Genomic DNA, 13508 nt, shown 5'->3' with positions numbered 1-13508 from the left:
GTTCAATACGCTCTTGTTTGACAATCTGGTGTTTGACTGAAGTAAGCACATTTTTTTTTAACACGCTCTCTGTGAAAATGAGACTTTTCGTGGCTGTCCAGGAGGCTTGGGCATTTTTTCCAGTTATTAACTCAACTTAATGATTTATATATGTACACATATATCACTTAAATCAGGGGTGCCCAACCTTTTTTGAACCGAGAGCTACTTTTAAAGTTGCCAGTCTGCCGAGATCTACCAGTCCAAATAGAGAGGCGTAGCCATTACTGACAGCCTACTACCAGGTAAATACACACTTCTACTTGTATAAAACTGACCTTTGTACGATTACTACTTCATAAAACACTGAAGATCCTTTATCTTACCTCTTTCTAATCTACACACATACAAGTATTTAACTGAAGTTACGCAATGTTGTTGATACAGAGTTGGAGTTTATTCACATGTCACATACTGGGTAATGTTTTCAAGAAACATTGAACAGTGCTGCCACATATCACACAGGAAAAGAAGAAAAGACTCTGAACCCTTTCTTTGCCATTATATAAAAATAGTGTTGCTACAAAAGTATAAATTAGGCTTACTAATAAGACAACTCAGATCTGAAGCTACACAGGAATCTGCTGCCAAAGTGCAATAAAAAAGACAAAATTAATAGAATCAAACCCTTTTTTTGTTGCATTTTAGTAGAATATAAAAAGAAATGCCTTTTTTTTAAAATAGGATGCAAGCAACACTAGTTTCTTAACCTGAATTGATAATAGACTATAATCAATTTAAACAGAACAGATCTTAATGTTTGCATTCTTATACCATTTTGTACAATAATTAAAAAGGAATAAGTTCAAACAAACTAAAACGTACAGCTGATTAATAACGGTATCTAACTTGAGTTTTTATAATATCAAAGACCTGTTGAAATGCTACTGTTATTTTTACTGTCCCCAAAAAGCGTGCCGGCAGCCTCCAGGAATGCTTCTTTCACAACTTCGCCGTCTTTGAAAGACTTCATGTGTTTCGCAAGAACGTGACTGACACGATAAGATGCTATGGTAGCAGCCTTGCTCTTGTTGTTGGGCCTGGTGAAAATGGACTGCTGTGCATTTAGCTGTCCTCTCAGGCCCCTCCCCTTTTGGGAGCGTAGGGCAGAATTAGGAGGGAATTAGTCTCGTAGCGTTTGTGCACTGTTTTGAAATGCTGCTCCTAAATTACCCTTCTTCGATAAAGCCACGCTCGCATTGCAGATGAGAAAGATGGACTTTGAATTGGAATAGATACAAAAATAATCATCCTCCCACTCGGACTGAACATTATATAGTTTGCCACAGAGTAATTATATCGTTGAAAATCTTAGGTCACAGGCTTCTCCAACGATGAAACACAATAATACAGATAAGCAGACAATATTAAAGTATATTATATTAAAAGTAATACAAAAAAAAAAAAGTCCTAAAATAATGTGAGAGAAAGAAAAAAGTGGAATAGTGCAATACGTATCTATGTACAAGTTATTGGAATGATATAATAGATATTACTAAGTAGCAGATAGATTTTATGAAATTGTTTCAGCAGTTCAGTTATTTAACAGTCTTATTGCCTGCAGGATGAAGCTGTCTCTGTGTCTGGTTGTTCTTGTCAGGATGCTGCGGTAACGCCTGCCAGACGGCAGCAGACTGAACAGTTTGTGGCTGGGGTGATGGGGGTCTTTTATAATCCTGAGAGATTTATTCCTGAGCCGCTGGGAGTAAAGGTCCTCCATGGATGGCAGCTCCTTCCTGGGGATGTTCTGTGCAGTTTTCACCACCCTCTGTAAAGCCTTACGATTAAGGGCGGTGCAGTTGCCGTACCAGGCCGTGATGCAGCCAGTCAGGATACTCTCTATGGTGCCCCTGTAGAAGTTGCAGAGTATCCTGGAATCCATTTTGAACCTCCTCAGCCTGCGGCGGAAGAAGAGCCACTGTCGAGCTTTCTTGTTGATGGTGGTGGTGTGAAGAGTCTATGTCAGGTCCTCAGTGATGTGGACCCCAAGGAACCTGAAGCTGCTGACTCTCTCCACCGCAGTCCCATTGATGGGGATGGGGGCGTGTCCCTCTCCCTGCTGCTTCCTGCAATCCACAATCAGCTCTTTGGTTTTGCTGACGTTGAGATTGAGGTTGTTATCCTGGCACCAAGATGTCAGTTTTCCGACCTCATCTCTGGATGCCGCCTTGTCGCCGTCTGTGTTCTGGCCGATGACGGTTGTGTCGTCAGCAAACTTCACTATGGTGTTGGAGCTGTGTGTGGCCACGCAGTCGTGAGTGAACAGGGAGTAGAGGAGAGAGCTGAACACGCAGCCTTGAGGGGCACCGGTGTTGAGGATCAGGGTGGAGGATGTGATGTTACCCACCTGCACTGCCTGGGGTCTGCCCGTCAGGAAGTTCAGGATCCAGTCACAGAGGGAGCTGTTGAGCCAGAGGTCTCTGAGCTTGATGGCCAGTTTGGAGGGCACAATGGTATTGAATGCTGAACTGTAATCAATGAACAGCATTGTGTTCCTGTTCCTCTGGTCCAGGTGTGAGAGGGCAGTGTGGATGGTGTGGGCTATGGCGTCGTCTGTGGACCTGTTTGCTCTCTAGGCAAACTGCAGGGGGTCCAGTGAGTCAGGGAGGGAGGAGGTGATGAAGGTTTTGACTCACCGCTCAAAGCACTTCATAATGATGGAGGTGAGTGCTACTGGGCGGTAGCCATTGAGGCTGGTGATTATTGTTTTTTTGGGGACAGGAACGATGGTGGAGTGTTTGAAGCATGTGGGGACTACAGGCTGCAGTAGGGACCTGTTGAAGAGGTCTGTGAACACCTCTGCCAGCTGAACTGCACACACCCTGAGAACACAGCCAGGGATGCCATCAGGTCCAGGAGCCTTGTTGTTATTAAGCGTTTTAGCTCCTATGCCAGGGTTCCCCAACTATATTTACCAAAGGGACAATTTTTGTCAAACATGACAAGCTAAGGGCCAAAATGTTATGTGTCACTAAAAGTTGTTTTACACTATGTGCAGATGTTACCTCTATTATAATTGTTGTAGTAGTGGCAGTAGTAATTAAACAAACCCTGTGTTGAGAATAAAGGAAAAATGCATCCTTGAAACAAAATTAGACCGAAATCAAACATTTATTAACAATAATAATAAATAAATTCTTTAACAAATACAAATGATTTTGCTGTGGTCTGATGGGGCATAACAATAAAACAAAAATAAAAAACAACAGAGTGAACTCTGATCAAATAGTCAAACAGGTCCACATCCAATTCAGCAAACACTGTAACACACACACACACGCACGCACACACACACACACACTGGGAAAGACAGGAAGACAGAAAGAGAGTTTCAGTTAGTTACTTTTATAATGTCATACCAAAATACACCGCATTATTAGTTCTAACATTTTTAAATATGTGTACCAAATAATATCAGGCTGTAAATAAAAAATAGTATTGGTTTTTTTTAACTTTATTTTTAATATATTATTTTAATGTTGTATTCAATTTGACCATTTTGTGGGCTGTTGTTAAAAGCCCTGCATTATCCAAGGTTTTTTCTCTATCATATTAATAATTTGTTTTTAATTACGCTGCGTAGCATTTCATTTAGGAAATTAATTTATACATAAAATATAACTATAAAATTGTTATTTTTGTCTTAATAATTATTATACTACAATAGAATTGACAAATTGCGAAAAATAAATTGATGTTGTTCACTCACCAATCAGTGAGAGAAGTGAGAGCGGCGGGATGAGGCAACCTGTCTGATGTTGGGCTTGTATTCTGTTGTGGCAATCCTGAGGCACTGTCCAAGATGTGCACTGGAGAGTCTGTTCCTGTCCTGGCTTTTGATAGCATTCATTGAAGAAAATCCTGATTCGCATATGTATGTTGAGGGGAACATTGTGAGTAGGAACATAGCAATAGCTCTGGTGTTTTTGAAACGAGCTTGGGGAACCACGTTGATCCAAAAGTCACACACTGGTGCATCCTTGTGTTGAGCTTTCAGCAACTCAGAGCTTCCCATCTCTAAGACCTCCGTCTGAAGAGCTCCCTCTTCTATGGAAGGCACCAGCCTTTTGGCCTCTCCAGTCCACTGCCCGTCTGCTGACACAGAGAACGGCTGTCTGAGGAAAAGGAGGATGTCACCTGAGATTTTAGGGGAGCTTTCAAATCGCTTCTTGAAGTTTTCTGCCAGTTTTGACACAAAATCCTTCATTACTGGATCTTCCGGCATTTCATTCTTCTCGCAGTGCTCACGCAGACGTGGAAAGTGCAGCTTCCTCCCATGAATGTGTCTCTCCAAAAGGTGCAGCTTTGACCGAAAAGCTTCAACCGCCTCGTACATCTCAGCAACAGTGTGGTTCTTGCCTTGCACCATGAGACATGATGGCACACAAAAAATGAACATCTGCTATCACCTTGGTGTCAGTTAAAAAGCTCAAAAACTCATGGGCTTTTTGGCCCTGCAGGCTTGATAAGAACAACACCAGTTCATCACGCAGGTCGCACACCCTCTCCAACACACGGCCCTTGCTCAACCAGCGAACATCGTTGTGTAGTAAGAGATCATTGTGTTCAGATGAAATGTCCTCTAGCAACGATCTAAAAAGGCGATGCTGCAGACTAGAGCTCTCACGCACAAAGTTAACCAGTCTCGTCACAGTATCCATCGTTTCTTTCATTTTTCCACACAGTTTTGCACACAACACTGATTTGTGAAATGTCAGAAGCGCCGGGTTAACGGCGGAAAGCCTGCTTACCAAGACTTTGTGCTTTCCAACCATCGACGGAGCCCCGTCGGTTACAACAGAGACGATTTGACTCACATTCAAACCATTCTTTTCGAAGAACTGTGTCAGCTCGTGGAAGATTATTTCCCCGGTCGTGCGCCCGGGCAAAGTAAGCAAACACAGCAGCTCTTCCCAGAATATCTTCCCGTCAAAAAATCGTACGAACACAGACAGCTGTTCCATGTCGGTTCGGTCACAGGACGAGTCTATGGCTAAGGATATAGCCTCTGTTTCCTTCAAATCCGTGAGTAGACTGGAAAAACACTCCTCCGCTAAAACCTCTACTCTTCTGGTTGCCGTGTTAGCCGACAGCGGCACCTGCTTTAATAGCTCTACAACCTTTTTTTGTTGTTTTTCATCATGATTTAACACTTCATGAGCCATGTCTATCGCAGATCAGCGCGGGCCGGATCTGGCCCGCGGGCCGCTAATTGGGGTTGGCTGTCCTATGCTGTAATATTGACAGCCATTTCCTTTATGAAGTAAAGCAGCCTCCCTGTCTGTGTCCTCGCGCTGTCCTCACATCCCCGGACCCCCAGACTCGGAGGAGCACAGGGAGGTCAGTATTGTTTATGAAGCAGGGTATAGAAAGTACATTATTGAAATTTAAAATACTATTTATTTACTTTTACAAACAGTGAGTAGCTGGGCAGCTGCAGCATGTGTATTGCAGGACATGTGTAAGCATGCAAGCGTCTTTGAGTTTTAGAAAAGCGCTATATAAATATAATGTATTATTATTATTATGTGTTGGACTCTATCTCATAGGCAGGTTGCAGTGTAACATCAGAGGAGACTGGGCCAATTGTACATTCTCAAACTGCACCAATTAGAACTAACTAAACAATTCAGAGATTATTTTATATCATTTTATTCAATAACCGTAACAAAATTAAACACTATGAAGTAGGGGTGTAACGGTATATGTACCCGTATTGAATAATTTCGGTAGGGGCCCTTGTGTACCGAACGAATATAACGTTAAACGTAAAAAATTGAGAACGTGAACAACTTCTTGGAAGTAATCTCAGCCTGGTGCTGCGTCTCAGCATTCAGAGTAATTTGCTCACATTGGGTTCAACGCGTCATAGAGAAAGCAAGTCATTTCATTGGACGAGAGGCACAATGTGAGAGCTGGTCAGAGGGATGCGTTCAAATGTAGTCAGTCATTTGAGGAAATGGCGAACGCAGATAAAGTTGAGCTCGAAAATCCTCCAGCATCATTGAAGTCTCCGGTTTGGGAACATTTTGGTTTTGCAGTTACGTACAAGGATGACGGACAAAGACAGGTGGACCGAACCGGCAAGAGAGAAAGCCTTTTGAGCTCCATACTGTTTCAGAAATAATCCTTCATAATCCATGATATGGCAGTATTTAGTCCAAGGGCCAAAATTAATCCAAGAGACACTTTCGGGGGCCAGCGATTTTTATATATAGCCCAGCATTTTGAAGTTGTTGACATGGGGTGTGGGGTCTCGTAACTCGCCGGGGCTTGTATTGGGGCTACTGCGGAGCACATAAAGCAGACTGTTCATGCAGTGTTACTGTCCCGTAGCTGCTGCCTCTCTGTTGGATTCTGTTGGAGGGGTCCGCCATGTGGGCCGGATTTGAATGTCTGGCAGGCCCACCAATTGATGGTCACTGGTTTAGATGGTAGCTGCCGGTAGAATTTCCCGCTTGAGCTCAGCCCCCTCCTTTTTTTTTAAGCTTTATACCCCAAATCAGCACTTTTGAAACAGGAAGTGAAATAGAGGGATATGAGGCATGGCTAGAATGGGTGATCTGTTTGGTATTTTGAGCAAAACACTTCATAGACATGTTTTTAATATATTTTTATTAGGGCTGTCAAGTTAACGGATTTTTTTTTTTAACAGCACTAATTATTTTTACGCGATTAACGCATGTGTATTTTTTGTCCTTGGCCGCCCCATAGTTTCAGAGTTTCGAGTTTAAAATCTACAAGCTGATGCTTACAGCCCCGCTCCTGCCGCCCGCTTGCGGCAGACCACACTTCCACGCTCACCGGCAGGCACCGATAGGCCATCGGGAGGACCGGGAGGGGGTGTGTATGTGTGGCGCGAGCGAGAGAGAATGGGCACACCATCCCAAATACAATACAATTCATTGCAGCTAGTGCTAAACCAGAAGAAAAACCCCTTTTTCATTTTGAACTGGAAGTGGAAAGGGGCTGGGCTACATAAGGTGATTTGAGACAAAACAAATACACAATAGGTGGGACCAGAGTTTCCGTTAGCCGGTAATTACTGGACTTTGACCGGTAAAATATGCTGAAGATCGGCAAATCTAAATCTCTCAAGTCAAAATGTCCGGTCAAAATAAATTCCCCTTAGCGCAATACCGCATCAGTTGCGCCACTTATGTGACAGACAAGAATAGTATGTGACAGACAAAAGAGTATGTGACAGACAAAAGAGTATGTGACAGACAAGAATAGTCCATTCTAATGTCTAACACTTAATGTGGAGAAAGAGATGTCCTGTATGGTTTGATTGTGCGTTGATCTGTTGATAATGCCTTAGGGTTCCGGTGGTCATGTAAACAAATGCATAATGCTGCACTATACTTTGCGGCCTCACCCGGTTGCATAGCGATGCTTATTGTTTAGGTGTCTTTTAATAGGCAGGTAGTCCTATCATTAGCTAGAGCTAGATCTGATCGATATGGAGATAAACGCGACTGAAGTCTAATCTGACGGGAGAGAGAGATCAGCTGCTGCTGACGAGTCGACATGCAGCTCTGCATCATCACCTGCAGCGGTGAGCGGAGCAAAACATACACTTTAGGTTAGAAAATCACAAGTAGCTATTTTAATTACCGCTCAAACTACCTAAACTAGTTATAAATATGTTTATTTTTACTGTCGGGTCACTCATTACTCCATCAGCGAGCTGCATGAGACGGATACTGACGGGCTGTCAGGAGAGGGAGAGAGCGCTCCATTTATTATTCCCGTGTTTTTATAAATTACTGTACACTTTTGAATAATTTAGTTAATCTACTGTAATTTGTTTGTTTAATATCAAATCATATCAATTTGTTTTAAAGCTCAATAAATAAAAAAGAAGACCTTTGGCCGGCACTTTTCTCATTTTGTCCGGAAGATTTCAACTTTAACGGACATCTTACCGGCAAAAGAAAACGGAAACTCTGGGTGGGACTAAGAAAGATGATATGAAAGTAAAAACAAAGGCATCTATTAGGCCTGCAACATGTCTCCCATTGTGGTGATTAGATTTTTAAATGCTAAGCAGTTTGTTCTGACTGTGTGTTTCCTGTTTCCTGCAGATGTCCAGCAGCTGGTGGTGGTTAAAGAAGAGGTTCTCCCTGATCAGCAGGAGTGGAGCACCAGTCTGGACCAGGAGGACGCAGAGCCCCCCCCACACGTAAAGCAGGAACAGGAGGAACTCAGGATCAGTCGGGAGGGAGAGCAGCTTCAGGAGCTGGAGGAGGCTGATATCACCAAGTCCACTTTCACTCCTGACCCTGTGAAGAGTGAAGATGATAAAGAGAAACCTCAGTCCTCACAGCCTCATCAAAGACAAACTGAACACATGGAAACAGAAGCTGATGGAGATGACTGTCGAGGACCAGAACCAGCCAGGAACTCAGATCCAGAGAGCGGTTTACAACCAAAGACTGAGGACGACACTGGAGAATCTTCTGAACCTGACGCTGGAGACTCTTTTGAACCTCACACTGAACACAGTGCTGATTGGAAGGAGACCAGAGAACCTGCGTCAGACTCAAACTCACTGAAAAATAAACAAGAATTTGTCAGTGTTTCAAGCCGTAGTGCTGTAAAAAAACAATTTGGCTGCTCAGTGTGTACGAAATCTTTTGCACAGAAACGAAGTAAAAATCAACACATGAGAATCCACACAGGAGAGAAACCACACAACTGCTCAGTTTGTAAGAAAGCTTTTTCACGGAGTGGAAGTTTAAAGGAACACATGAGAATCCACACAGAAGAGAAACCACACAGCTGCTCAGTCTGTAAGAAAGCTTTTTCACAGAATGGAAGTTTAAAGGAACACATGAGAATCCACACAGGAGAGAAACCACACAGCTGCTCAGTTTGTAAGAAAGCTTTTGCACAGAATACAAATTTAAAGACACACATGAGAGTCCACACAGGAGAGAAAATATACAGCTGCAATGTTTGTGACAAAAGATTTAAATGGTATAGTCATTTCAAAAGACACAAGTGTGTTAGTCGTCAGTCCTCACAGCTTAATGAAATTCAAACTGAGGATAAAGGGGTGTTTCTCAATGTCGAGGAAAGCTGCTCCAGAGCCACTATTTCAAGGATACTACGTCATCGAGTGCCGCCGAAGGACTGTTCAAATGTCCAGAATACATCTGCTACCAAGCAAGCCTCCTCGACATTGAGAAATACCCACAGAGAGATAGAGCCTCCAATAAGCCGCTCAGCTGAACACATGGAAACAGAAGCTGATGGAGAGGACAATGAATAAGTCTTATGACAGTTCACACATGAGCAAAATCTGTCTCACTGGATTAACATACTGATTTTCTGATGTATACGTTAACTTAGGGCTGGGCGATATGGAAAAAAATGTTATCACGATATGTTTTTCCATATTGATCGATCTCGATTCTTATCACGATATGTAGTTTTTGCAGATGCTGCCAGTGTGAGGGACATCCTGAAGCTTGAAGAAACAAGAGATTCACTGAAACTTTATAATAAAGTTTAATGCCTTCCAATAGTGAGAACAAAATGCTTTCGCTCATACAGAATAAAAAAAAAAAAAACAATTATTAAATAATAATAATCTCAAATATTTGTACAAAACCAAGGCAGTACAAAACCAAGTGGGTCAGACCCTCTGACACATTAAAGTGCTAAACATAAAAAACATGTGTAATGTGTAAACATAGTAAACCAGTCACAGTTATTCTACATCTTGTGCAGTAATGAACATCATTTACCCCATTACAGGTTTTTTGCAAGAAAGACAAGTCTGTTCACCACATCTGGCTTTAAAGCTGCTCTATGGCAGGACACAATATTGCCACTTGTACTAAAAGCACGCTCTGAGGGTGAGCTGGTGGCAGGAATACATAGATACCGCTTTGCCAGGAAGCTCACTCTGGGGTATGATGTGCAGTGGATTTTCCACCATGCCAGGGGGTTGGTCTCACCGTCTACTTCTGGAGCTAGCAGGTAACTGTTCAGTTCAGCCTCAACATCCTGCTCATCTGTTAGACTAGAGGTAGAAACAGAGTAGGACTTCTTGAAAAAGCTGCCCAGTGTCTTCCTCTGCATTTTGGCTGGTGGAGCTGAAGCTGTAGCAGTAGCAGTAGCTGTAGGTGTGAGAGTAGACTGTGGTGTGCTCTGACAGTCACCCAGGATCTGTGCCACAGCTCTGGATTTCACAGCCTCTACCTTGTCACCTTGGATGTAGCGGGTCTTGAACCGAGGATCAACAAGAGATGCCATGTTAAGGAGGTCATCAGTGGCATCATCATCATACTTTTCATTCAAATATGTGGTGATAGTAGTTTTGATGGCCTTCGTTAGCTCTGTGTCATCCTCTCCTGGCTTCAAGACCTCTGTATTGAAGAGCTGTAGGACAGGTTTCACACAAGAGACACTGACATGTGCTTCACCAGAGAGGGCATCAGTGAACTCAACAAGTGGATTAAGGGCCTTGTGTACAGACTCCAAGACCTCAATGTCTTGCCATGAGAGAGCCAGGTGCCTTGTTTTTCTATCAGCAGATAAAACCTTTGAAATGACCTTCTCCTGCTCCAGTACTCGTGCTATCATTGCATGGCGAGAACCCCACCTGGTAGGTGATTCTGTCATCAACCGGTGCTCAGGTAGGTCGAGCTCCTTTTGTGCAGCTGTTAGTTCTTTTTTCTTCTTCCATGAGTATGAGAAAGTACTAACCACTTTTTTGCTCACACCCATGGCTCTCTCTATTCTCTTGTCTCTCACACTTCGCTCTGTAGATGACAAAAATGTAGTATTATTAGTATTAAGTATTATTTAAAAATTAGTTTCTGTCTTATAATAATAAATCATAATATTGTCATGACATCCTTGATATGAAAATCAATTAGACTACACACATAAACATATTTTTCCTCAATTTAAGTTGAGTACAGTGATAGAATATAAACTCTTCATTCAAATACATCTTAGATGCAAAATGTTAGTAATGATCGAATTATCACCTAGTATCAGTATCAATAGTTATAAAGTGATAGCCTGTACATTGGTTTATTGAGGCATGTAAAGTGAAATAATTTTGTTTTCAGATACATTCCTATTTCTATTCCAATTTATACACATCAGTAATTACCAGGTGCAATAATTACATAGGCTACTGAGTCCCAGTTACCAATTTTGAGAATATACTTTATGAAGAATAAATCACATTGTTACTATCATTTCATGAGAAGAGGTAAAAATATACATTTTATTCCAGCTTTATGGGCAACAGTGTATAAGAATACGAATCATTACACTGAGCTATTATTAGAGCTGAAAATGTAGCCTTTGACATCATCATGAACTTTTTTTATTATTAGCCTATCATCATGAACTTACCAATGGCAAGGTGCAGTCGATGACCAAAGCACTGCAGCCGGGACCAGCCTTTGAGGGAAACAGCCTTGACAACGTTTGCACCGTTGTCTGTTGTGATGCACACCTGTCGGTCTTCCCTAAGGCCCCAGGATTTGAGTGCATCCTCCAGCCCCTGGCTGATGATTTCCCCAGTATGGTCCTCTGGGAAGTATGCTGTCTGTAAGCATTTGCTGTGTAGAGCCCACTCCTCGTCAATGAAATGAATCGTGAGACTCATATATGGCTCCGATGTACGGCTAGACCATAGATCGGTGGTGGTGGCAAAGTATTTAACATCATTCAGATGAATTTCCACCTTACGACGGCATTCATTATAAAGCTGTGGCATCGCCGTCCGAGAAAAGTATTTTCTACCAGGGAGCTCGTACCTGGGGTCTAACACTTTGATCAGTTTCCTGAAGCCTTCTTTTTCCACTGTGTACAGGGGCATCATATCTTTAGCGAGGCAATAAGTGATAGCGCTCGTTATAGTTTTGCTCCGCTTTGACTGTTTTTCATACGGGGCAATGGCTGCAAAGCACGACTGGATGGATTGTTGTTTATTGATGTTACCGGGCGACGTGTGTGTGTGGCTTAGCTTCGTGTGTGGTGTGCTAGCTTGAGCCCGCAGTGTCACACTCTCTGTGTAGTTAGTGGGGTGGTGCCTTTTCAGGTGATTGAAAAGGTTAGTCGTATTCCCCGTCCTGGCTGGTACTACCCACCGGCATATTTTGCAGACCGGCTTCGTCTGCTCCTGGTCGCTTTTGTCGTAACCGAACCATGTCCACACAGCTGACGTGGTGTGACATTTTTTGTCAACTATGTCTTCTAGTAGGCCTACGGTGTCGCTTTCGCGTTCGCCAATAATTTCACTTTCACGGTCCTCTTTAGTTTCGCTCATTTTTGACAACTTCTTTGTTCATCCCTTTCTCCCTCTGTCTTCAGTCTCACTCTGTAGCCACGCTGCTCGCTCGTGGGCGTGTCCTACCGGCATACAGCAGCCAAACTGATACTGGTGTTGTTGCGCCTAGGCGGCCTACTTTTTATTAAGATGTCATATCGAATAATATGTCCCAAGCATAATATCGCAATCGATCAAAATTTTATCGCGATCCCGAACCGAGATCGAATTATCGCCCAGCCCTACGTTAACTAACCACTGACTGTTGATGAACCATTTTATTTTGGATTATGGGCTCCAAGTTTCCATATAGAGATAAAGGATGATTAGATGTATTGTTCCTTATTTCTAAATGTTTTGTATCGTTGCTATCCTGTTAATGAGCCCTGTTTTACATAAATGTACCTGTTATGATTGTTTTTGCTTCTGTAACTGTAAGGGAATAAATTTCCCTATTTTGTATCCTGATGACCTAATGCCGTTACATGTAATACGTTACTCCCTAAGCCTGATTTCACCCACCTGCAACCGATTCGCGAATAATCACAAATGTTCATTTCTTTGACCCCTGGACTCGACTATTTCTTGTTTAATAATCGTTACATCTCCTCAGGACCAAGTTCCCGTGTCCTGCCTTTCACCTGCTGATCACCCACTGCTCATTTAAGGTGGACTCACCTTTACAATGGACCAGCTAGTCTTAGTGTCTTAATGCAAACGTTTTGTAAAGTGATGCTGGACCAAAAACGTGCTGTTGAGTTGTGTGCTCTCTGCAGGACGGTGTCTGTACTCAAGGATTGTTTATGAAATGAGAGCTTCACTCTGTTTTTGTTGTCCAAACAACGCACACAGAGCGATAAGTCTTCTTTCCAGCAGATGGCATACATTTTACATCATCCAGTTCAACTTTCATCCACATATTAATGGTTTAACTGCAATGTGTAAGATATGGCTAGTAATTGGCTATTTCAACAGAATGTGAAGAGGTTACAGTCTTGAGGCCATGTCCAATATGTTTTTTTTCTTTGATTAAATCTACTGAAATGAGCATTCAATGACTAGTTTATTCTTAAATACTGTTGTTACATCATGGGTTTGCATTGCAATATTAGAACGCATAAAACCCAACTTTATTTCTTCTAAATTGCGGGTGTTCATTGTTTAGAAG

At 42.4% G+C, this 13508-nt stretch overlaps 2 protein-coding genes across 5 annotated transcripts in view; one reads left to right on the top strand and one right to left on the bottom strand.

Annotated features, from left to right (window-relative positions):
- LOC307044027 (uncharacterized protein) overlaps positions 1-13508 on the top strand; it is a 219361-nt gene that overhangs the window by 144492 nt on the left and 61361 nt on the right. For 2 of the 4 annotated variants that reach the window (XM_079689040.1, XM_079689041.1), the window contains exon 2: positions 8127-9569. The exons of 1 other annotated variant lie outside the window; for it this stretch is intronic. In XM_079689040.1, coding sequence (XP_079545166.1) covers positions 8127-9316 — 1190 coding nt within the window. In that variant the 3' untranslated portion in view covers positions 9317-9569. Of the gene's footprint in view, positions 1-6734; positions 7598-8126; positions 9570-13508 lie in introns of those variants that run through there. One more of the 4 variants, XM_079689043.1, reaches the window with a different exon arrangement.
- On the bottom strand, positions 8773-12213 carry LOC307044026 (E3 SUMO-protein ligase ZBED1-like). The gene is made up of 2 exons (XM_079689039.1): positions 11422-12213; positions 8773-10814 (listed from the first exon to the last, which is right to left on the bottom strand). Exons 1-2 carry the CDS (start codon positions 11891-11893, stop codon positions 9799-9801), a joined length of 1488 nt encoding a protein of 495 aa, XP_079545165.1. The 5' UTR covers positions 11894-12213; the 3' UTR covers positions 8773-9798.

This window comes from Notothenia rossii (assembly GCF_949606895.1).
Source record: "Notothenia rossii genome assembly, chromosome: 6".
NCBI classification, from domain to species: domain Eukaryota; kingdom Metazoa; phylum Chordata; class Actinopteri; order Perciformes; family Nototheniidae; genus Notothenia; species Notothenia rossii.
The sequence above is the reverse complement of the archived record's forward strand: the minus strand, read 5'-3'. Positions and strand labels throughout refer to the sequence as shown.

Bases quoted from the DNA above. Each gene is read 5' to 3' on its own strand.
- LOC307044026 (XM_079689039.1), bottom strand. From the start codon at position 11,893: ATGATGCCCCTGTACACAGTGGAAAAAGAAGGCTTCAGGAAACTGATC. The intron at 10,815-11,421 runs GTAAGTTCATGA...TGTCATCTACAG, and splicing joins TCGACTGCACCTTGCCATTG to AGCGAAGTGTGAGAGACAAG.